Below are 22,887 nucleotides of genomic sequence, written 5' to 3' on the forward strand. Positions count from 1 at the left end.
TTCCCCAAAACATCATGGAACTGCTATTATCATTGTTCCTTTGACTTACAATTGGAAAAAAGATGAATTTGCAGTGGCGGCCATTGTAAAAATCCCCCTTCATGCATTTATTCTGCATCTATCCTACATCAGTACTGCAGAACATTCTTATAGAGTTGAACCAAACTCTGTAAAATTGTAACCCAAAACTCGAGTGTGTTTCTTAGCCAACTTGTCACTGTAACTTCAGAAAACAGTTCTTCTTGGGCATGGAGACAAAGTGCAGCAGTAGTTCAGCAAACATGCAGCAAAAAGTGGGACAGTGGCTTCATCTGTGGCCTGAAAATACTGTGAATATTGCGAAAACAAACCTAGATCTCGACTCGAGTCTGACGTGGACTGTAACTCCATCCGAGGCAGCCAGGCATCCTCTGTCCCCTGGCTTCTTAATTTGAATGCAAGCTTTATGAAACCACATGAGTGTATGTAGACAGTAAGGTCAGCCGAGCTTACTGACCAAGGACAAAACATCGACACACTACAAAGTAAGAGGGCTTCAAGAAACCTCCAAGGGCTCAACCATAAGGGAATCCCAGAAGATTCCTCGAACAATTACCAAAGAGTTCGCGAACTCTCATGGTTCTTCGAGAAACCCTTAAGGGATATTTTCTCCAGGGAATTGGCTCCTTTCACATCTTCAAGGAACCCCAAATTTTTAAAGTGCACAATGCTGCACTGGACTCTGTAAACGCACACAAGAAGAGATGGTTTTGTAATACAGAGTGCCCTGGTTTGTGTGTTTGCGTGTTGACTGTGTAATTTTATTCCGGCTGCTGCTTTATCGCAGCGCAACACTGCCTCTCACCAGTGACCCTGGAGAGAGAGGGATAAAGAGCAGAGAGAGAAACTGACACACATACACACACACACACACACACACACACACACACACACATACACAAAGCAAGCAAGCAAGCAAGCAATACACTGCATGGCCGCACCTACACTATAAAGATCTTCTGATACCCGAGGCGCCAGTTCCATCTTCTCTCCTTTGCCATCTTCTCTCCCTTCACCTCATTGTCCTGTCTAACCCCTCCAGTCACTCTCTCTCTCTCTCTCTCTCTCTCTCTCCCTCCCTCTCTCTCTCTCTCTCTCTTGTCATCCTGTCCTTGTTCAAGCTTCCTAAAGTGCGCTGATGCCGACTGACAGCGCCGCTCCGTAATCACAGTAATCAAACTCTGCTTCCTAAGAAGAGACAGGAGGGAAGGGTGAAGTTTGGCAACAACTTCCAAGATGCGAAACACCAATTTACTCTCCTGATTTTGATTGTCAGACCCAAACACTTCCCTCCTACGCACACACACACAAGCCGAGTCAGACAGCATCTACAAAACAGCAGTCTCATCTTCGTCAAAAACCTCAAGGAGACACACTGACTCTTCATCAAGCTGTCAACCCTTACTGCCTTCAATTAAGAACATCAAAGCCTCAACAAAACAAAAGGAGCTTGTACATTGTGTCCTGTATACACGGAGAGATACCACTGGTGCTTAAGGGGAAGTTTAAAAGCACAGTAAGACGTATTGGAAGAGCGCGACATGTCCTAATAGGATTTTCAGCCTATTGTTTGGGGTAATGCGATTATGTCTGGGCATGGATTGAATGGTTCTGGGGCATTACATGCTGCTCTCTGAAAACTACGGGTTCTTTCGGGGTCATTCTACAATCCAAACAGAGCCTATAAGCGCCTTAAGGTTCCTCTCTAGAAAAAATATCCCTCAAGAGTTCCTTTGGGGACGAGCTTGGGACACTGTTGAACTCTTCCTCAAGTCCAAGTTCACTATATTTTCATGTACTTAATCATTCGGTACTTAGTAATTAGTACACAGAATGTCTTGGCTGTACAATTACAGTTGATGGATGATGGATGCTGGATGCTGATGGATGCAGCATAGCCTTGACTCTCCTCATACACTGTAAAGTCTATGGGGTTCATCAGGGGTTCTGCTAAGATCCAAAGGAAGTCAATAAGCACTTTATGCTTCCTCACTGGAAGAAATATCCATAAAGGGTTTCTTGAAGAACCCCCAAATGTTAGAGGTTGGTGGAAGTGGCGTCAGGGTTCATAAACCATTTTAAAAGAGGTCCTTCTTTGGATATTCTTCTATCTCTGCACCCCTAAAGCTTCCTCAAAGTCCTTCTGCTTTCTTTTTTAGAGTACAAGGCAGTTGAACTTCTTTCGTTCATCCTTGTTTCATTTCATGCATAATTTGTCAGACCTCATTGATTGTATTTTGACAAAACTTGGGGGAATGATATATCTCACCACTGCCTTCCAGCATTTCCGAAATGACACTGATTATTCCAAGGGGGCACTGCACCGGTTGTTTATTCGTCCATGTATCAAAAGGCAATATCTCAGAGACCATTTTGTCAAATTTGATTTGAATTTGATTTGGCACCATTTTGCCGAAACTCATCACTGTGTTCCGGTACTTTCAAAATTACACAGCCCAAGGGGGGAAGCTACAATTACAGATCAAAACAAGGTGACACAGTGGGGTGAGGACAGCCTTACTGTTGAGGATCCAGGTCTTGTTTGTAGAATGACAATGCTAGTGATAGTTTGAATTTACTGGCCCATAGCTACGGTGAAAGCATTCAGTATAGCAATACCACCAGGGAGAGCGTTCTTCACTGTGATTATAGGTGCAAAAGTGATGCGGCTAGCAAATAAAAGCACAGTCAAATAACATCAGAGTGCCCATAATCACAGCAAAAAACACCTCCTTAGAGGTATTATGGCTTATATATACAACAGTTACCCATGTCTGTGTACTGTCTGAAATGTTTTCTCCAAAGTAGTGTTCACAAATAAGAATATAAAACAGGAGAAAGCAAAAAAGATAGCCTCTTAGCTCCCTGGTTACCACAAGAGATGGGATGGCAACCCATAAAGCTTGGCTGTACTTTACTGGAATTAGATATCTCCAACCATTCAGATGGCTTTGCTGACACTACCTATTGTATAAAACTGAATTTAAACACCAGTGTTATTGCATAGCTATATTAGTAGGATATAACCAAATGACAGTACAGTACAGGAGTTACTGGGCCATATTAATTCTTCAGCGCTCTTGACTTTATGCTGACGTCTGCTGAGTGAAGGCATAAAAGAAAGGTTAAAAGGACGTCTGCTTAAATATTCTACCTGGGTTTTGCCATAGTGTTTGACTCCGGTGGGGGGTTTCATTATAGCAAGAGAGTGATTTCCACAGGGAACTTGTGTAAAAGGAGAGGTTAAGGGAATGTTTAAGTATTCTCCTCAGGTGGAAAGAGAAGAGAAGCGGAGGAGACTAAGCTTTAAGTGGGCATGTCAGACTCATTCTGGTCGGCTGCCCCCCAAATCTAACTTCACTAAGACTGGTGACAGAGAGAGAGAGAAGAGAGAGAGAGAGAGAAGAGAGAGAGAGAGAGAGAGAGAGGAACTGAATCCATGGGTATTTAAACCCGAAGCCCGATTTCTGAGAGAGTGAGCACAGCCATACCGGCCTACATAGGGAATAGTCAGCTTAAGGAGGGGGAAAGAGTTCGAAGAAGAGATGGATAAGATATATAGGAGGAAGAGAAGGATGAAGGAAAGCGGGGAGCGGAGGCGTCTCGTGAGTTTGATGTGAAGAAGAGGAACACAAGGTTAAAGATTTCGAGACTTGATGGACAGATTGAGCTGCGCGGAAATCACAGAGGTCAGGCCAGAGCGCAGAGCGAGGGAATAGGGACGCTGAGGAAGGAGGGAGGGGGAGAAAGAAAAGAGGCTGAGGAAGGAAGAAGGGGTTTTGAAAGGGAAGCTGGAGAGAAAAGGGGTGGAGAGAGGTTGTGAAAAGCCAAATAAAAAGGCACACATGAGGCAGAGAGAGATAGAGGGAGAGAGAGAAGAAGTGAGACAAAGCGGAAGAGGGAGAGAAAAAGAGAGACAGAGTTACAGAGGGTGACAAATCCAGGATTAGCTGGTCTTATTACCAAACGCAGGGTCTGTAGCCATTCTGTGCCAAACCACTGCAGCAAGATAGAAAAGCTTGAGAAGAGAAGAAGAAGAGAAGAAGAGATAAGGGACGAAGAGAGAAGAGAAGAGAAGAAAAGGGAAGAGAAGAGAAGAAGAGAGAAGAGAGACAAACGCAACAGGACACAGGACACAATTGAATAAAATATAATGGAACATTGTTTGGAATAAACAGAAGAAGAAGAACTGGGTAGCTGCACACAATCTTCAAGTTAATGATAAACCAGAAACCAAATAAACCTGCGTCTGTGTGTTTAACTGCTTCTTATACTCTTTCTTGTGTGTGCGTGTGTGTGTGTGTGTGTGTGTGTGTGTGTGGTGTTTCTTAATGTGCTTTCCTGCACTGGGCATGTCGGCTTTCTATCTGCAACAAATGTCCATTTCCTCCAGACTGCTAAGCTAACATGGCAGGCTGCCCCTTCTGCCCTGTTTGGCTTGCTCACATAAACCCTGTGTGTGTTTTGTGGATGTGTGTGTGTGTGTGTGTGTGTGTGTGTGTGTGTGGCCAGTGTCAGACAAGGTGAGGCAACATGGTTGGTTCACACAAGAGCAGCAGGAGGTGTTGGGAATTCTTGAGGTGGCCTGGAGGAATGTAATCAAAGAGCACACAGACTGTATTTTAAGTCATTTATTACTTATTATCATTATTATTGATGAGATAATTTGTTGCTATATGTAGGCAATATAGGTGAAAACCTGCCCAACCCTATTTTGAGTCGCCCTGGCTCCAGAAGTAAATTTTATCCAATTATTTTCTCCATGCACATTTTTCAGAAAATTGGACTTCATACTTCGTTTTGGAACAAAAACTGGACTTTCGAGACACTTCCAGTCCCCAAGTTGTCAAAATAAAATGATTCTGATTCGATGATATGAATACCACTTAACTATAATGCGGTGAACCTTGCACCCAAATGAACACTCGTCATGTGTCATATCCAGAGAAATGTCAACCAAAATGTCATTAATGCCTACATTACATTTTGATTTTCCTCATTTGTGCACATTACATTTTTGTTTTCATGGATTTACCCATAATGAGCAAAGCCCAGACAGGTAGGGCAGCGTTTACGCCAAGAGGGTAAAATGCTAACGTTGCTTCAGCTCATTCAGTAGCCAATTACATATTTATAACAGAGAGGAACAAACATGATTGGTGGTTAACTTGCAACGTGGCAGAGTAGACAAAGTTTTCAGACACAGACAAAAATGTCAGCATTTGGCTTTTGGCTGACGCTAATTTCCCTCCCTGGCTCCGACTGCTATTAGGAGGCAAATAGTAGGAGCATTTACAACACACACACACACACACACACACACACACATGCATTAGCCAGGCATATCCAAAACATCACTTTGTCTAATTAGTGCTAGCCTAATGAGAGTTAATTATTTCAGTTTGCTGGCTCTCCAGGTTTTCAGGAGATAATGAAGGCTCAGGTACGAAGACGAACCGAGAGAAAACCCGGAGCGCTTCTGCGAAAAATGAACACAGAAACCCCTGCAGGCACTCGTTTGACATTGACAGATGCACTCTATCGCGAGTCGCTGGAATCAAAAGTTCAGAAGTAAAAGGAAATAAAAGAAAGTCATTTCCTCTCGCCGGCCCGGGGTTGAAAGAAGCCGTGTAGCATGAAGACCTCCTGTGCTCCGCTGTCAGAGGAACCGGTCCTGACAAAGACCGCAGCGACAGCACTCAGAAACATGGATAACCATGAAGGACGCCGCTTCACCAGACATGAGCAGAGGGAAATTAATCAGTCGTTCCTCTCACACGGCACACACTAGTGTACATGATGGGCTCCTTGACAGCCATGGACAAACTTTGTTCTCTTAGCTACATCTTTGTAGCATTGAAAACTAATATTACCTCATCTGTCTGATACTGGCTTTAGAATTGAAATATCTCAGCTTTCTAAATGACTAAATCCACCTTCTGTACAAACCAGTGAAGTTCGATTTCCAAAATCATGGAAGGAAATAGTAGTTATAACTGAACGTTACCCGCTTCCATTGATGGCTTTGTTGACTTTCTCCTAGACCCCCAAACTCCATTGGTTTTTCATGATAAATGATGTGAATACATCCAGTCTGGGTTGATAGTCTTTGATTTGAAATACCATGATTTACAAAATCCAACAGATGCATCTCTGCTGGAAGGCTTTCACAATACCTTCCATACCATCTGATTTATTTTTCCAAGATTTAGTCTGCATCATAATGTATTTACAGTCCTATGCCATTTCTAGTTTTAAGTTTATTTATATAGCGCTTTGAAAAAGAAAACAAGTGCTTTACAGAAATTGGTTATAAAAGACAAGAATAAAAATGCAAAGAATAAAACAAGACAATAATGAAAATACAAGAAGAATAAAAACACATAAGAGCAGAAAAATAAAATAAGTAGACATACACACGAACACACCCACACACACACATACGCACACAGTTCTGAGTATACATACATCCACAAATACCTGATCAATCAAAACAAAAAACTAGCAGGGATGGGACGATGTGCTTATCTCACAATACGATTCGATACACAAACAACAATTTAAAAACGTCATTACAAAGTGCAAAACTAGAATGGAGAGCTTGTAAAATTGTGATGGTCAAGCGTCTCATTTGTGATTACTACAGCAGAATAAAATGGAGCTAATATGGCAATTAATTTTTCTGCCCCACGATACGTATTGTCGCATTTTTGTATTGCGATATATTGAATTTCGATATATACCGAATCAGCAGATCTGATGTTTTCAGGGAGACTGCTCCACAGTTGAGGTGCTGCTGTGGACACCTTCTTCCAAAGCACCTCATCATCAGGTCGCAGCAGTTTTTAACATCTTCTCACCCATTTAATACAGGATTTTTTAGCTTTTTGTGAGAGCTTTGGAACTATTTTTGTCTGTTGGCACCTTATGTAACAGCAATGAAACCCTTAACTCTACACACTGAGCTGCACAGGAGCACAGTCAGCTGAGAGAGTCCTGGTACACAGAGAGCTAAGAGAGCTCTTTTCATGTTGAATACATATAATATTGTATGCACCTGTAAGACACTCTGGATAAAAGCATCAGCTAAATGCCTATAATGTAAAATGTAATGTAAAATATCATTTGCACAAATCAGTCCGTCAGTGGCAGAGACTTTCAGGAAAGTTTTTGTCTTTTTCGGGACTTGTTGTGAGTTCTCTGGTTGCTCATATCTATTCAAAGAGGAGGCTGGTCTGGGTGGCAGCTTGATTGACAGATAGCTTAGAGCTGTCTGATTCTTATGACTGCTGTTGAATATAAATGGTCATTTGTCAATAGCTCAGCATTGTGTGTGTAGGTGTTTGTGTGTGTGTGTGTGTGTGTGTATATTTTCTGAGGCTGCAGAAGTGGTTCTGTCTGTGTCTTACTAGTGCATGTGTGTGTGTTTGTGTGTTTATTTCTGAGTCTGTGTGTGTGTGTGTGTGTTTGATTGTCTTTGTGTCTCGGTAATTGTCAAGTGTGTGGAAGTGTCTTTGTGTTTTAATAATTGTTGAGAGTGCGTGAATATCTGTCTTAGTTGTTGTCTTATATGTGTGTGTAGATCTTGCTTACTGACTGTGTGTGTGTGTGTGTGTGTACAAGTTTTGTGTGTGTGTGTGTGTGTTTATTTCTGAGCCTGTGTGTGTGTTTGATTGTCTTTGTGTCTCGGTAATTGTCAAGTGTGTGGTAGCGTCTTTGTGTTTTAATAATTGTTGAGTGTGCGTGAATATCTGTCTTAGTGTTGTTAGTTGTTGTCTTATATGTGTGTGTAGATCTTGCTTACTGACTGTGTGTGTGTGTGTGTGTGTACAGGTTTTGTGTGTGTGTGTGTGTGTGTGTGTGGGCGTCCTCACAGCACTAGTGCACTAAAAATGACAATCTGTCAAACCCCATGCTGAAATGTGTCAGTTTAATGCTGCCTTGCTTATCAGCGAACATACACACCTTACAAAATATGACTTTAGACCTTCTTGTGTCGACTTTTAACATCGATTTCCACGGCTCCCTATTGAACCTCCTCTGTTTATTTTGGGGGGGAAGGACCAAAGGGATATCAGGCACACAGCAGTTATAAAAGTTGACATTTCATTTAAACAAGTGCTGCATGGTGGAGCGAATGATTCAGAAGAAGCCTGGACACGTCCCATAAGGGATGTGCTGTATGTTCGCTGATAAGGAAGGGAACATTAAAAGGCCAAGTTCCTGCTTGGACTTTAAAGGTGCCGCATGTTGCATTTCAACATCAATACATCATTACCACATTCATTTGGAGATAATTACCATCAACAAAGGTTTACCTGGTCTGAATGCATATTGGTTCTTATCAGAGGCGGAAAGTAAATAAGTACATTTACTCAAGTGCACTTAAGTACAATTTTGAGGTACTGGCACTTGAGTATTTCCATTTTCTGAGACTTTCTACTTTTCCTCCACTACATTTATCTGATGTCTGTAGTTAGTTTGCAGAATAAGGTTTTACATGCAAAACATACGATAAGCTCATAAAATATGTTGCATTGTTAAAGTTTAAACTCCCCAACAGTATATGGAGCAGTTAGACCGACAACATTAAAATACTTCTTACAGGTTAATGCATCAATAATTTAACACTCTGAAAGAATGAGGACTTTTACTTTTGATACTTAAGTACATTTTACTTTTAATGGAGTATTTTTCCATTATGCTATTGCTGCTTTTACTTACAATAAGTAAAGGATTACAGTATTTTTTCCACCACTGGTTCTTATCCTTCTTCTTGCTTTTCAAAATAAACATGCAGAATGATGCCTGGGAGGGGGGACAAGGAGGAACATCCTCTATGAGACCACGGGGTTTATGGGAAATGTGGTCTTAATTTCAAGAAACACAAAATTCTACATTAACATGGCATATTCTGCCATACTATCAAAGAAGAAGAGAACAGCACAGCTTGAGGCTACAACCCCACATGCTGCAAACTCCCATGAATTATAATATTTCAGTGACCTGGACTGTTCTGACCCGTCTCACATCTTAACGGTCGACTAAGTTGGATTTATCTCAAGACGCCCCGCAGGTCAGTCTGCAGTCGGCAAGGCGTCTCAGAACCCCGAAGCGTCCTGACTCCGTGACGAAGTGGTTTGCACCGCAGACGGAGAGCAGTTGCCGCTGCTCGCACTTACACCGTGTGTCGAGACCGACTGGACAGCTTGTCATCGAGAGCGGTGTGGATGTCCGTCCCAGAACGACCCTCAGAGACTGCGGGTCCCTCCAGTTTAACAGCGTGAGACTCCTAGTGATGTCTGTGTGAGAGGGAGGAGAGAGAGATGGAGAGAAGAGAGAGAGAGAGAGATGCTGTGATAATTACACACAGTGGAGTAAATTGGTGTTTTGCATCTTGAAAGTTCCCTACTCTCTCCTCCCCTCTGGTCTGCTCTTAAGCTGTGATTGATTGTAACCGTCTTTTGTGTTCACTTGATGTCCGACTGAGAAGCGATTGGAGAGAAGTAACATCTTGATTATCAGCCTGTCACACTGTACCAACTCATAAACATATCCGAATCCGCCCGACCCATTTTCATACACATAAAACAACGACCCGAAACCAATCTGCCAACCCCCCCAAAAAAAAAAAAAAGATTCAGACAGCGAGGTAATCTTCCAAAGACTCTTGTGTCTTGTCAAATTTATTGAGACAAACTACAAAAATAAATAACACTGCTGTTAAAATGATACTTCAGACTAAGAAAACATTGCGTCGTTGCCTATTTTTAGAACGTAGGACCTGCAGCACACACATTAAACAACCGCCGTTCAACTAAAACACAAGGGCAGCTTAGTCCTAGACTCACCTATAAGCTCAAACTGTCAACATTAAACTTATTTTATGTCACTTAAACTCCTATTAGAAATGTTCATTGAAATTTAGTCTATAATTACATTGTGTGTGTACTGTGTGTAGCCTATTTGACTCGCGCCCGCCTGACCCGTTCTCAATATTATCTTCAGTCGACCTTAACCCTTCCCACCCCTCCACCCCCCCAAAAAATATACAATAATAATAATCATAGTGTCATCTTATTTCAAATGGGTTCCCTTTTCCACAATCAGACCATTTTCTTGTAAATGGCAGGAATTTACACAAATGGCCATTGTTTTCGCTTGAATAGTAAGATCAAATCTCTAGGCTATAATTATTTATAGCCTAAATGTAACTTAGAAGAAATAAAATATCATATATCGCGATATTTTGGTGGGAAAGCATCGCGATATAAAATTTCGGATATGGCCCAAGCCTACGCCCTTTATCTGACATTGAAGCGACCCGGGGAATTTAAAACTGGTGTCGGTGAAACAGCAAGCGATGGCGGCAATGTTTTGCCCGGAGAAGCCCAAAAAGAGGAGTCCGCCCTCTTTTTTTTTGTATCCCAACGGATTTTAGTGCCATCCTGACGCTTTCTTTTTGAGTTGGACATGTTGTTTACATTTTATACGACATATGCCGTCATTTCCTATACCGTGCTCCCATTGGTCACTCACTAGACTAGCGCTGTGGCACCGCTCGTACCTCACGAATATGGGCCCAAATATCTGACACTGCCAGAAGTTTGTCGGAGCCCTGACCTCGTCACACTCAACGAAAGACTGCCAGCCATCGTTCACGACGACGTGCCGTCCCAGACGTGAAAAATGTGTCCGGGACGGCATTAAGACGGACAAAATCGCACAGTCTGCAAACACCTTCAGAAACCAAAATTTGATCACAGCGGTTACAGAGCAGCAGCGGCAGACCTCATCACACTTTTAAGATCGAAAGAGGAGAGGGAGAAAAGAGGGAGGGAGAGAGAGAGAGAGAGAGAGAGGGAGTTTGAGAGAGAGAGTAAGTGATGAAAGTAGAGGGGGGGAATGAGCCGAAAAGAGTTAAGATAGGAGAGAAGATGAGAGGAGATGAGATGGAATTGGAGTCTCGGGTATCAGAAAATCATTACCGGTGCGGCCATGCAGATTATTGCTCACTTGCTAGTATGTCAGCGAGAGAGAGAGAGGGAGAGAGAGTGTGTGTGTGTGTGTGTGTGTGTGTGTGTGTCCTCGTACTTCTACCCTTGTGAGAACCAGTTTGAGTTTTAGGCTTTCAGAGTGAGGATGTTTTTGCAAAGTGAAGTCATTTTAGCCGATCCTCACTTCGATGCGAGTTTAGGTTTAGGATGTGGGCTTAGGGTTGGACAAGGGTCAAAGTTAGGGTTAGGGAATTAATGTAGTCAGTGGAAAGTCCTTATAAGGATAGAAGTACAAGAATGTGTGTGTGTGTTTGCATGCATGCGTGTACAGGTGTGTGGTTCACATGCAAGACAGATGTCCAACTTCTGTTTGTTTTTCCCAGTCAGCAGTCTAGATAAGACTTCTGATTCAGTGCAGAGCGCCCATACAGCTGTAGATATAGCATTATCAGATATTGTTAATTCTTAACTCTTAATTTATTTATTCAACAGTTCAATGTGAGTGTGACAAATTCATATTTGTTAGTTTTTCTTGCTGAGATTCATGAAAATAAAGAAAGATTAAAGCAAGTTTGTATGCTGTAGTGTGCAGTGAACCTACTTACACATGGACATTGCTCATTCCTGCAGTCACACATATACAGTTTGATATGACAAATTCAGATTTATGCAATTCAGATACAGTCTCTGTCGGCACTAACATCTCTCCATAGTCTTGCTGCTCAGCACTGTAGCGCTCACTGTGACTGGAAAGAGCCGTGTTAATGGGAACAGGAGGGTGAGATCAGTACAGGGACAAAACCATAGTGGGAAAATAAACATTTCTCAGTGGAAGCATGGAAATATGCCGCCTCACGTGTCGATGTCACTTCACATTCAAGCTGAAGCATTCTGTTGGATGGTAACAGACTCACAGTGTTGCAAACATCTTTACTTACATGGCAAGTAAAATATTAATTACAGTGGTAACCATTATAAAAGTCCACCTTCTTTCCCTGTTTATCCTGCATCTAGCCTGCAGTAGTACCACAGACAGTTCTTTCTTCAGTGTTACGTAGTTGCACCAAATTATATACATATATACTGTATATATATATATATATATGTGTGTGTGTGTGTATGTATATTGCAACACAAAACTCTGATGACTCTCAACCATCTAGCGACCAGACCATTACTAGTAATGTTTAATGTTTGAAAAGACAGCAAAGGCAGCTGGAAAGAGGGCAGACAGTTCCTCTTGGGGGAGGAGCCAAAGTGCAGCAGTAGTTGAGCAGTAAACAAAGTGGAGCTTCTACAATGGCTTTTGTTATGTCGAGATAACGACTTAATTATCTCGTTATCATGACCAAACAACTTGTTCTCTCATCATAACAGCGTAATTATCTCTTTGACAAAACTCATCATAACAACGGAATTATTTTGTTATCATGACAAAACTCTTCATAACGAGTTCATTATCTCGTTAACATGACAACACAAAAGTCATTTTCCAAAAAAAATGTTCTGTATGTCCTCTATGGACTGCTGTGGTAACTTTCAGTCCATGTGATATTTTTCATTCAAGTTCAATTTCCTACCTATTCATAAAACATATTTGCCTCAGCACAATTTAACAACATAATGGATCTCTGTGGTGATTCTCCAATCATGGTTAGTGGGAAGGTTTTCACCTAATGAGAGGCGAGACTGTGACCTCTAATCTGTAAAGTGTTTCTTAAAAACAAGACGAAGATCTTCTGTTATTTTGTTACTCCGAATATTTTCTTTATTAAATAAAATAAAAATGGAAATGTTGAATTTGACGATGAGCTCCCCATGAGTTCTGCAGTAAATATGTAGGGCAGCTGATCCCATCTGAATGAATGGCACAGCAAAGTGAGGGTAAAAGACGCTACTCTTATGGGTCGTTTTTTAACACATTTTCTCAACAACTCTCGGTCCAAATCATGTCAAACTAATTTTTTTGAGGGGGGACTGAGAGGGCTTTGTGGAGAAACTACTAACAACCATGTTCAAAGGCTGTAGCGATAATTCAATATTATCGCTTATCGTCTTTAAGTGGAATCATATCGTCATGATATGGTGATTTGGGGATATTTTGATGCACAATTCTGCTGTCTAAACTGATGATAACAAGCTAATTTTATTTAAAAACTGACAAAATGAGGTATGAAACATTTTAAAGAGTAACTAAACCCCAAATCCAAATCTGTGGTGAAGCCTGACACCTAATGGTGAAAACTAGGGTACTGAACTTACCATCTGCTATTGGCTGGTCTTTGGTGCCAGGTGATGTCACCACCTGTTGTACTCTATTAGAAGGTGACATCACCTGGTACCAAAGATCAGCCAATAGCAGATGGCCAGTTCAGTATCCTACTTTTCACCATTTGGCTCAATCGGATGAAGGTTAATTTGATTATTTTAACGTGTGATGTTGCGTGGGTGAGCCATATCTTGATATATATCGATATCAGAAAAAATCATTATGACTATGGTGATACTGATCTCAACCTTATCGCCCAGCTCTAGCCGGAAGACTGCAGCAGAAAACTGGTTAACCAGCGTGTGAAGCAGCTTTCTTCTTCACTGGATGATTTCTCAGCAGACACACGCTACATACTGCGTTTCACTGCAGAACACTGTTTGTTTTGAGCAGCTACTCTCTCCAGGCTTACTGCACTGCACTGTATATGCTGTAAAAAAAAATGTAGCAAATGAGGTGTAGCAGATGTTAAGCATTTCACATTTGCGGGGTAAACTAACCGCAACTCACCATATCCCATGCAATATGGATGAAATGCATTAGGAATGAGGAGAAGCTTGTTGTTGGAGAAAGAGCTTTGGTGCTCAAGGCTTCAAACCCCCTGACGCAGCCTCTGGATTTTAATGGGTGTGTGTTGGGTGTGTGTGTGTGTTTACATGCCTTTTAATATATTAGGCTGACATTAGCTGCCTGCTCACTTTTCTGGCTCCCATTTTCCCTCCCTACCATGATGAAGCTTCCTTTCATTTTTTGGGGGAGGTCTTGTTTTTCCTGACCTGGCAACCTTCCCACCGTGGTTTTTTGTTGTGTTTTTGGGGGAGTCTGCAGATGCCACCACAAAGAAAAAAAAAGGCTTTTTCATGTGCAGGTGAAAAGCAATCATAACTTCAATTTCTCTGCCGTTAAGACCGGGGCAACAGATCAGGCTCGGCTTCTGCTGCCAACTCCCTTCCTGCTTCTCGCGTGACCGGAATTAATTAGTCCCTTTAGTTCTTTGTCTGGGATTTTGAAACCATCACTTCTAGTCAGACTGAGCTGTGTTTTTTCTAGTCAATATTTTCCCCTTTGGCCTTGTTGCGATTGCCTCTCCTCAGGTTCGCTCAAAGCAAAAAGCTTAATTGGAGTTGTCAGCTCTTCTTCTCTTACAGAGAGTGTTGTGCTTCATTTTTTTTAAAATTTTCTTTGCTGTTTTTCTTTCAAGGCCATGGGAACACGTGTTTTTGGATTTGATGAACTCAAATTGAAAGAACCTGACCATTTTATTTACTCAGTTCCATTTTCTCTGTCTGCCAGCTTTACATTGGCTTAATTTGATTTTGAATTATTTTGCTTTGGCCTTCGCTCTGCAGATGGCACACTAACGGTATTGTTCGTGAACAATGCAGCCCAGTCGACTCTCGCTGTTCTCTCTCTTCACAGCTGTTTACCGTTCTCTCCATCATTAGCAGCAACACGTTTCCCCTATATTGAATTTTCCCTACTCCTCTACTTGCAAAAATAAGCTTGTATTCACATTAATGGGTCTAGAGAGGGCCATATGTGCAGAAAGTGTGTAGGAGTGTGTTGTAAAAAAGCATATACACCTTTCAAATATTGACTTAACGGGATGCAGATAACATGTACACAGTGTGGAGATTTGGGTATGAGTGTTACTAGCTAGTACACCTTATCCAAAACTCCAGATGGACGTAACTGTACAGAAACTGACAATGTGCAAGGCGCACGTGCATCGATGTCTGTTCTCTGTCTTTTATAGATTGTGCTCAATCCTCTCCTGGTAGCTGTTCTTTCATCCTTAATTCTCTTCTTCAACTCTTATGCTGCCTTCAAGTGCTCCCTGTAAGCTCCGACTTCCAAGAGCGAAAGTCTTTTTGGTCAGAAATAACAAAAAAATGAATAAAACAAAATTGACTGGATAAGAAAAAGTAATTAAAGGTTTTTGGTGGCTAATGTTTTTACTTTTGTGCTCCGGTGGCAGAATGAAAGGCAAGCAAGGGCCAAGTTCAACTTAAACCCAAACAAGCACAAAATATGATATTATGGCGTGGTAGAAATGCACTTTAATATAGCTTTGGAAATTGTTTTGAACTGATATCAGAGACATATTTCGGTCCCGATTCTCCAAAACTTTCTCAACTTTCTCAACTTTCATTTTGCTGCTGCACCTAAGCAGGTTGTCAATGTTGGTGCAGGCTAGTATCAACATCTACTCAAAATGTGCACTGGGATCAGCCGAGGGCGGGATGTAAACACGACAGCAATAGCGCGTGAAAGCTCCCGTGGCAGGTAAGATGGCCGTAAACCCACAGACAGCAGCTCAGTATCTGGACTATAGACACTAATACCATGCTCACAGCACCGTGTCCAGGATTACACCATCTAGAGTTAATAAAACCGGCTGGACCCCCTCCTCTCCTCTCACCGCTCTGTACACCAAGTTGGAAACCCTCCAGCTCCATCGCACAGTCCGGTGTTTTCCCCTGTAGTCGTATCTCTGAGAAACACATTAGGCTGAATTGCCGATATTCCCGCCGGGTCCTGGCCGAGGCGGAGAGCTCATCCATCTTATTTGCCAGCAATCTCACGTTCCCAATAATGATAGATGGAAGGTAGGGTCAAATCTCCTTTCTCTCTCTCTCAGCTCCATCCCTGCTCTCTTCCCTCTCCGGCGTGTCAGCACCTCGGTCCGTGTATCCTTCGGACCCAGCTGCTCCCGAGAGTAAGACCGCATATTTTCTGAGGCCAGTTGTAAGGTCAGAGAAGTGCTAAAAGTGCTAAAACAGTACTGAAGATAAAGATAAATGAGAAAGAAAGTGATAATATGGTTAAGGTTTATGCTTTGAGTGCTGAGAAAAGTAGAAAAAGTAGGAGATAAACACGCAGGAGCCGCTGCAACTGGCATCTACTAGCTTGCAGAGGTTTTGAAAGATCCCTACAACCAATTATCTGTTCTTAAAAAGATATTGGAAAGATATTGTGTGTGTGTGTGAGTGCATGCATTTTTGAGCATGTGTGTGTTTGTGTGTAAACAATAACAGCTGTGCTGGCCGCAACTGCTTAGCATCCAAGGTGTAGCTAAATGATGCAACTCCCTCAAACGAGGCTCGTCATCGTGACAAAAGGTGTGTGTGTGTGTGTGTTACTGTGGTTGTGTGTGTCTGCATGTTTGCCATAGGGCCATAGACTGTACACTGTGCAGACAACATGACGATGATGAAAGAGAGCCTTGCAGCAGAGATCAAGCCCCTTATTACACCAACTGTGGTCACAAAAAACCATAACACCAAAATCCATCAGCTTCCCAACCTATTATATAACAGAACAGAACATACAGCATAGAAGAACAAGAATAAGAATACCTTCGCCATTGTTTGCAAGCATTATTTAGTTTGGTTCCAGTGCCTCCATATTGTTTAAAATATGTATTCTTGTTCATTTGCGTCATTTTGAGTCGTTGCCTTGCGTTGAGACTTGACTTGATGCATGAAGAGAAGACTTGAGACTTGACTTGACTTGGGTTCTGGTGACTTGGGACTTGACTCTGACTTGTACTTTGATGACTTGAAAAGGTTTCTAAAGTCTTGACTTGAGATCTTGTGTTTGTGTAAATGACTCAGATTGAAAGTGATGAGATTTGTTCCAGCAGACGACTGAATTTAAATTCTGTTTTCTGAATTTGTATGGAATGATTGAATTTATTGAAGTTGAAACTGATTATAGAAATCAAACTCATGATGCTCTTACCAAGTTAAATTAAAACCATATTGCATTGAAAAGTCCTAGATATTTAGTTTTCTTTAAGATTGACAGACTTGACTCGGTAATCTACATTTAGACTTGAGACTTGTGCCTCAAGACTTGGGACTCGAGCAAAATTGACACACCACTGGTCTACGGTATTGATTATACTTTGCAGATTTGCAATCACCTTGAACATCTATTTTTTTCTTTTGTCTTCCAGAATAAAGTTTTGAATATTGACGCACTGAAGGTCAAACTGCAGGTAAGCAACAAATCCATCTTTCTCTCTCTCTCATTCTTTCAGTCTCTCTCTATTTAAATTCTTGCCTGTCTGTGAGTGTGTGTGTGTTCTTTCTAATAACAAATCACCAGCAACTGTTTCCCATGGTGTAAATACCCACCATACATCTTCATTGCTGGCTGAGGGGGGGGGGGGGGGGAGCCCAAACGATGATTTAATGAGGCCTTCGTTAATCTCTATCAGTCAATTAGCCTGCTGCTCTGCCAGACTGAAGACACTAGAGGGAATAGCAGACTTTCCGTCAGATTATCAAGCCTGGAAGTTATCAGCGAGAGACACTGACAGAGAGAGAGAGAGAGAGAGAGATGAGATGCCAGTGAATCTTCACCGTTCAACAATTTCAAAAAAAGCCTTAGATCCTGTCTGATGAGTTTTGTTCCCCTCAGTAACACAACACACACTTTCCCTCTCTCTTTTCTTCGTCTTTCTCTTTCTTTCTGGATCAGGCTGTTTCCATCCAGCTGTCCGTCTGCCAAATGTGATATTTCAGATAATATCTCAGACAGCACTAGTCTGATTTTAATGAAACTTGAAGGGATGATGCATCTTCAGACTGTGTTCCAGTGTTTAAAAAAATGACACTGATTGGCCTAATGGGGGCGCTATAATTAAAGGTTAAAATGTCAAACTTTGAAAGGCCCTAACTGCTACACTACCAGTCCGATTTTAACACACACACACACGCACACACACACACACACACACACACAAACACACACACTGTCCCACTCACTACCACACGCTTATTTCCCCTATGATAGCATTATCATTAACTGCATCAGGGGTTTTCCACTTTGATTTATTTCATTGCCGTTGCATTCTTTTTTGATGAGTTTTGTTGTTTTTCTTACAATTCTCCTCCTTTGGTTTTGCTGACAAGTGTATCTTTGCTTGTCATCTTGATTCTTTGTGTCATTTTCTAGGTTTTTATAAGCCCCCTCAGGGCTTCTTTGTCTCGTCTGCACACACTGTATTTCTTTTTTCTCTCTCTGTTTTCATAGTTTTTCTCATTTGTGCAAATTAGCCAAATGGAGAAAGTGTTACAGAGTGTGTGAGAAAGAGTGAGGAGGAGAGAAGAGAAATACAATACAAGACAATTATAAAAGGAGAAAATGTAAAAAAGTGGGAGCAAGAGAGATCGGGCACACATAAGGGGGTTTCAGAGGAGAAAGAGAGTGAAAGCAGGAAAACAGAAACCAAGACAGAGTTATCAGCAGAGGTTATAATAGCCTGTGGCACAAAGAATAGCACAGGCTCAGATAAAGATGTAAATGTCCTTTATAAGGTCCAGAGCCACCAATCTCACAGCTTCATTATCTTTCTAATGACTGCCAGTGTGATATACTGCTGTACAAGGCAAAGATGATTGGGTCTGTTGTGATGGTAATTGACTTCAGCTGACTAGCGAACGCTGTTTACCAGTAAAGTGTCCTTTGTTCTGTGCCTGAACAGCCTGAACATGAGTTCACACATTTACTAAGCCAAGATTAGTAAATATGTGATAACACAGTTTAAGACATGCTAGAAATTATAAGTATGAATGGGTTTAAATGTCTGCAGAGGCGGCCGTCCCTATCCCATTAAGCAACATAGTAATACTAGCACTATGGCTAATGCTAAGGCTAATACTTATAACAATGCTGTGCTCCGAATTCCTACTAAGAAAAATGCAATGGAAAGGTTCTTCAAGTCAGAATACCAAGTAGGAAACTTGGGCAAGATTTCTCAAGCAGGAGGTTTCCGCAATTCAGTTATGTGATGTCACATCAACATGGCGGCATACATGGTAAAAGCTACACAGCATTACTTTTAATGTGTTTATAATCCTTAATGAATCATTTTCAGCATCACATGAATAAATTTATCAAAACGTGTGGTTAAACATATAAATTTGAAATTTAAAGTTACACATACAGTTGCTAACGTTCTATGCTATGTAGCTAGCTAACGTTACCAGTTGTCATTGACATAACATTAGCTGTTTCTTGAGGAACAGTATATTGTGTTGGGCAAATAAAATCTTGTGGGTGTTCATGTTTCTCTCCTGTGTTTCCTTAAATGTAACCACTGTAAGGCACAGAGGTTGTAATTACAACATACTGTACCAACTGGGAATTTCTGACTTCTGACTGGAATATAGCATTATACTAATATCTACATTAAGGCTAACACTAAGGCTAATGCTAAAGCTAAAGTGCTAATGCTATTACTAATTCCACTTCTACCTCTACATGTACACAGAAATTTAATTTGGTTTTATCTGTGAAGATCATTTAAGAGCTAAATTTGTGTTTTGGATAATGATGATGATGATGATGGTGATAATGGTGATAATAATAATAATAATAACTTTATTTGTATAGCACCTTTTAACAAGACTGTTTACAAAGTGCATTACAGAATAAAAAGGCATAAAAACAAAAAAATAGAAGTTAGAGTAAAACAATAAAAACAATAGTAAAAAGGACAATGAAGGATACAATTTAAATACACAGAAGTAAAAGAAAAAACACTAAATACATGTAAACCAATTTACCACCACCTAATCAAAAGCAATGGTAAAAGATGTGTTTTAAGATGCTTCTTGAAAGTGTTTAGTGGCTCTTAACTTCTGGGAGGGAGTTCCACAGTTTAGGTCCAAGGTAGCTAAATGCTGACTCACCACTCTTAAGCCTAGTTTTAGGGATGGTCAGCATACTGCTATTGGATGATCTAAGTGATCTACATGGTACATATCTCACTATCATATTGCTAAGGTAGGGGTGGGGTGAGACCATGAAGACATTTAAAAACGAATAAGATGATCTTAAAATCAATTCTGGAAGATACAGGCCAATGAAGAGATTTAAGAACGGGTGTAATGTGGTCTCTCAGTCCAGTGTGTGTATTCTGGCAGCGGCATTCTGAACTCTTTGAAGAGTAGTAATTGTGATGATGATGATGATGATGATGCCCCCTGCTCTTCCTCCTCAGATTTGGGACACAGCAGGACAGGAGCGTTTCCGGAGCGTCACACATGCCTATTATCGCGATGCACACGGTAGGGGTTCTGTGTGTGTGTGTGTGTGTGTGTGTGTTTTGAGTTTGTTTGTGACTGACAACAGCACAATCTCCCCTCTACCGTAATTTTTCATGTCACAGCATATTGTTTCTGCTGATTGACATTTGTGTGTTTGTTTTGTCTGTGACTGACATCACCCATCCCCCTGTTCTTCCCTCATTCCTGATGTGATAGCAAAACATACTGTTAGTTGCTGTTGATTTGACAGACATGCGTGTGTGTGTGTGTGTGTGTGTGTGTGTGTGTGTGTGTGTGTGTGCAGGCATTTGCCCGAGGCTCTGTGATGTGCAGGTTCCCTTAGGCGAGAGGCTAACCACTGGGTGGGAAAATGAGCCTGCCTCTCGCACAGTGGGGGGGGGGGGAGACAGCTATGAGCTATTCCAGTGTGTGTGTGCGTGTGTGTGTGTGTGTGTATGTGTGTGTGTGTGTGTTTGTGTGAGTGAGTTATATCTGGAACAACCCCACTGAGTACAGATAGCAGTGTGCCTCAGGCCAAACCTGAGTGAGCAGGTGTTGTGGAACACAGGGATACACACATGCACGCACACACACACACACACACACACACACACACACACACACACACACACATTGCCTTCCGGGCACAATCTCAGACACAATCTGTTCAGCTGCATACAAATACTAACTTAATGGGTGGTTGGTGTGTGTGTGTGTGTGTGTCTGTCTGTCTGTCAGCAGTTGTTGTATCTTCATTTATGAGTGTGTACATGTATTGCACTCCTGAATGCATGGATGAGTACTTGTGTGTGTATGAAAGTGTGTGTCTGTGTGTCGATTTGTTTGTGTGTGAATGTGTGTGTTTGTGTGTGTGCATGTGTGAACATATGGAATTTGTGTGCGTAAGTGGATTGCACATTGTGCTGATACACCTATCTATATCTGCAACTGTGTGTGTATGTATGTGTATGTGTACAAATTGCCTGTTAGTGTATATGTGTGTGTGTGTGTGTGTGTGTGTGTGTGTGGCTGGCCAGATGCCCGGTGTTATTCTGATCTGTCAGTGCAACAGTTTACCCTCGCTGATCTTTAACAAGGAGCCCAGGGAGCCTCCATCCTCTGCGTTGTCCGTCTGTCGGAGCCTTTTAAATAAAGCTCATTCAATCTGACAGGCGGGACCAGGGGAGACGGTGCAGCCAGAACGCAGCCGTCACGAATGCTGTCGTTTCCTGTGAACTAATGGATAGTTTCGTGACTCAAACTCTGAATTTACAGCCTGGACTGTTAAAGGCCACCGCTTCCTCGAGGGGGAGGAGTGAGGAAGTTGAAAATAAGTGTCAAATTACAGTATAGCACACTGCAATTCCACCAGAGAAAAAGATAGAAATGGAAATGTTATATTCCAAAGCACGACACATCCATTTTGGAGAAGATCATTACCTCAAGTTCATCATTCAGAATCTAAAACGTGGAGGAAACCATCTGCAAAAGAGTTATCATTCTGTCTGGCAAGGTCTGTCTTTTAAATGATGTAATTTGTTTCAGTGCTGAGTGTGATAGCGATCATTTTACTCGGACGAGTGCCACTTTTTCAAATGATATCTCATTTTTGAATGACATAAAAATGGATAAATCTACATAAAGATGGATTTGTGATCACATATCATATTATGTTCATCATATCAGGATCACTGTGACTATATATGGTTTTAAGTCTGCACATACTGTACTCTCTATAGCTCTCTAGGATTTTTTTTGTCTTTTTTTAACTTTATTTGCCCAGGGAAGATTCAGCAACACCCCACTTCACGCTCAGTACAACCAAAGTTTTCTACTGTTGGCCGCTGAGCAGCTCCACCGCCATCTGGTACGAGTTAAGAAAAGATTTAACACATGAGGTAGCCACAGCCAGAAACTGAAGAGTGTACACAAGTCTTAATGAAAACATCAGCTGTGTTGCCTGCCAATCAGAACAGCAGGAGCATCTCCAGACCCGCTGCCAGTTAGTCAGGTCGCTGTCGAAGCATGCAGAAATAGAAACAGAGAAGACTCGAACAACATCACTATCATCCGTTTTTCTACTCCCTATCACTGACTGATATAACACAATAGTGATTCAACCTGTAGCCGGTTCATGAAAGGTTTTACGTTTGCTGTTCTTAACACGTCTTTCCTGGGAAACATCCTCTGGCACACCAAATGATTTTTCTGGCAGCAGCAACAGTGGTTTGTGTTTAATAAATAGAAGAAGAAGAACTGGGTAGTTAGCATGAGCAGTGATAGCCACCATGGCTGAACAGACAAAGAAGAGAGAAACTCAAACTGCATCAACAGAAAATCCAAGCTCCGCCCACACTGTTTGATTGACAGGTGATCTGTGGGGTGATGAGGCTGAGCAAAAAAGATGGAGACAAAATTAAAAGCATGGATTTTGCAGATTACCACTTTAATTACAACGCGCTTTTACTTTTTGCTACTGAGCAGCTCCGTGAAGATTTTAATTTGAAAACACTGCAGCTTC

General features: G+C 41.6%; 1 protein-coding gene across 1 annotated transcript in view; it reads left to right on the forward strand.

The window, feature by feature from the left end:
- The window catches only part of rab26 (RAB26, member RAS oncogene family), an 85,354-nt gene that overhangs the window by 17,781 nt on the left and 44,686 nt on the right, over window positions 1–22,887 (forward strand). Inside the window, exons 3-4 of the mRNA XM_078290794.1 lie at window positions 17,267–17,308; window positions 20,321–20,387. Coding sequence (XP_078146920.1) covers window positions 17,267–17,308; window positions 20,321–20,387 — 109 coding nt within the window. The remainder of the gene's footprint in view (window positions 1–17,266; window positions 17,309–20,320; window positions 20,388–22,887) is intronic.

The sequence above is a fragment of the Centroberyx gerrardi genome, chromosome 20 (assembly GCF_048128805.1).
Source record: "Centroberyx gerrardi isolate f3 chromosome 20, fCenGer3.hap1.cur.20231027, whole genome shotgun sequence".
Lineage (NCBI taxonomy): Eukaryota > Metazoa > Chordata > Actinopteri > Beryciformes > Berycidae > Centroberyx > Centroberyx gerrardi.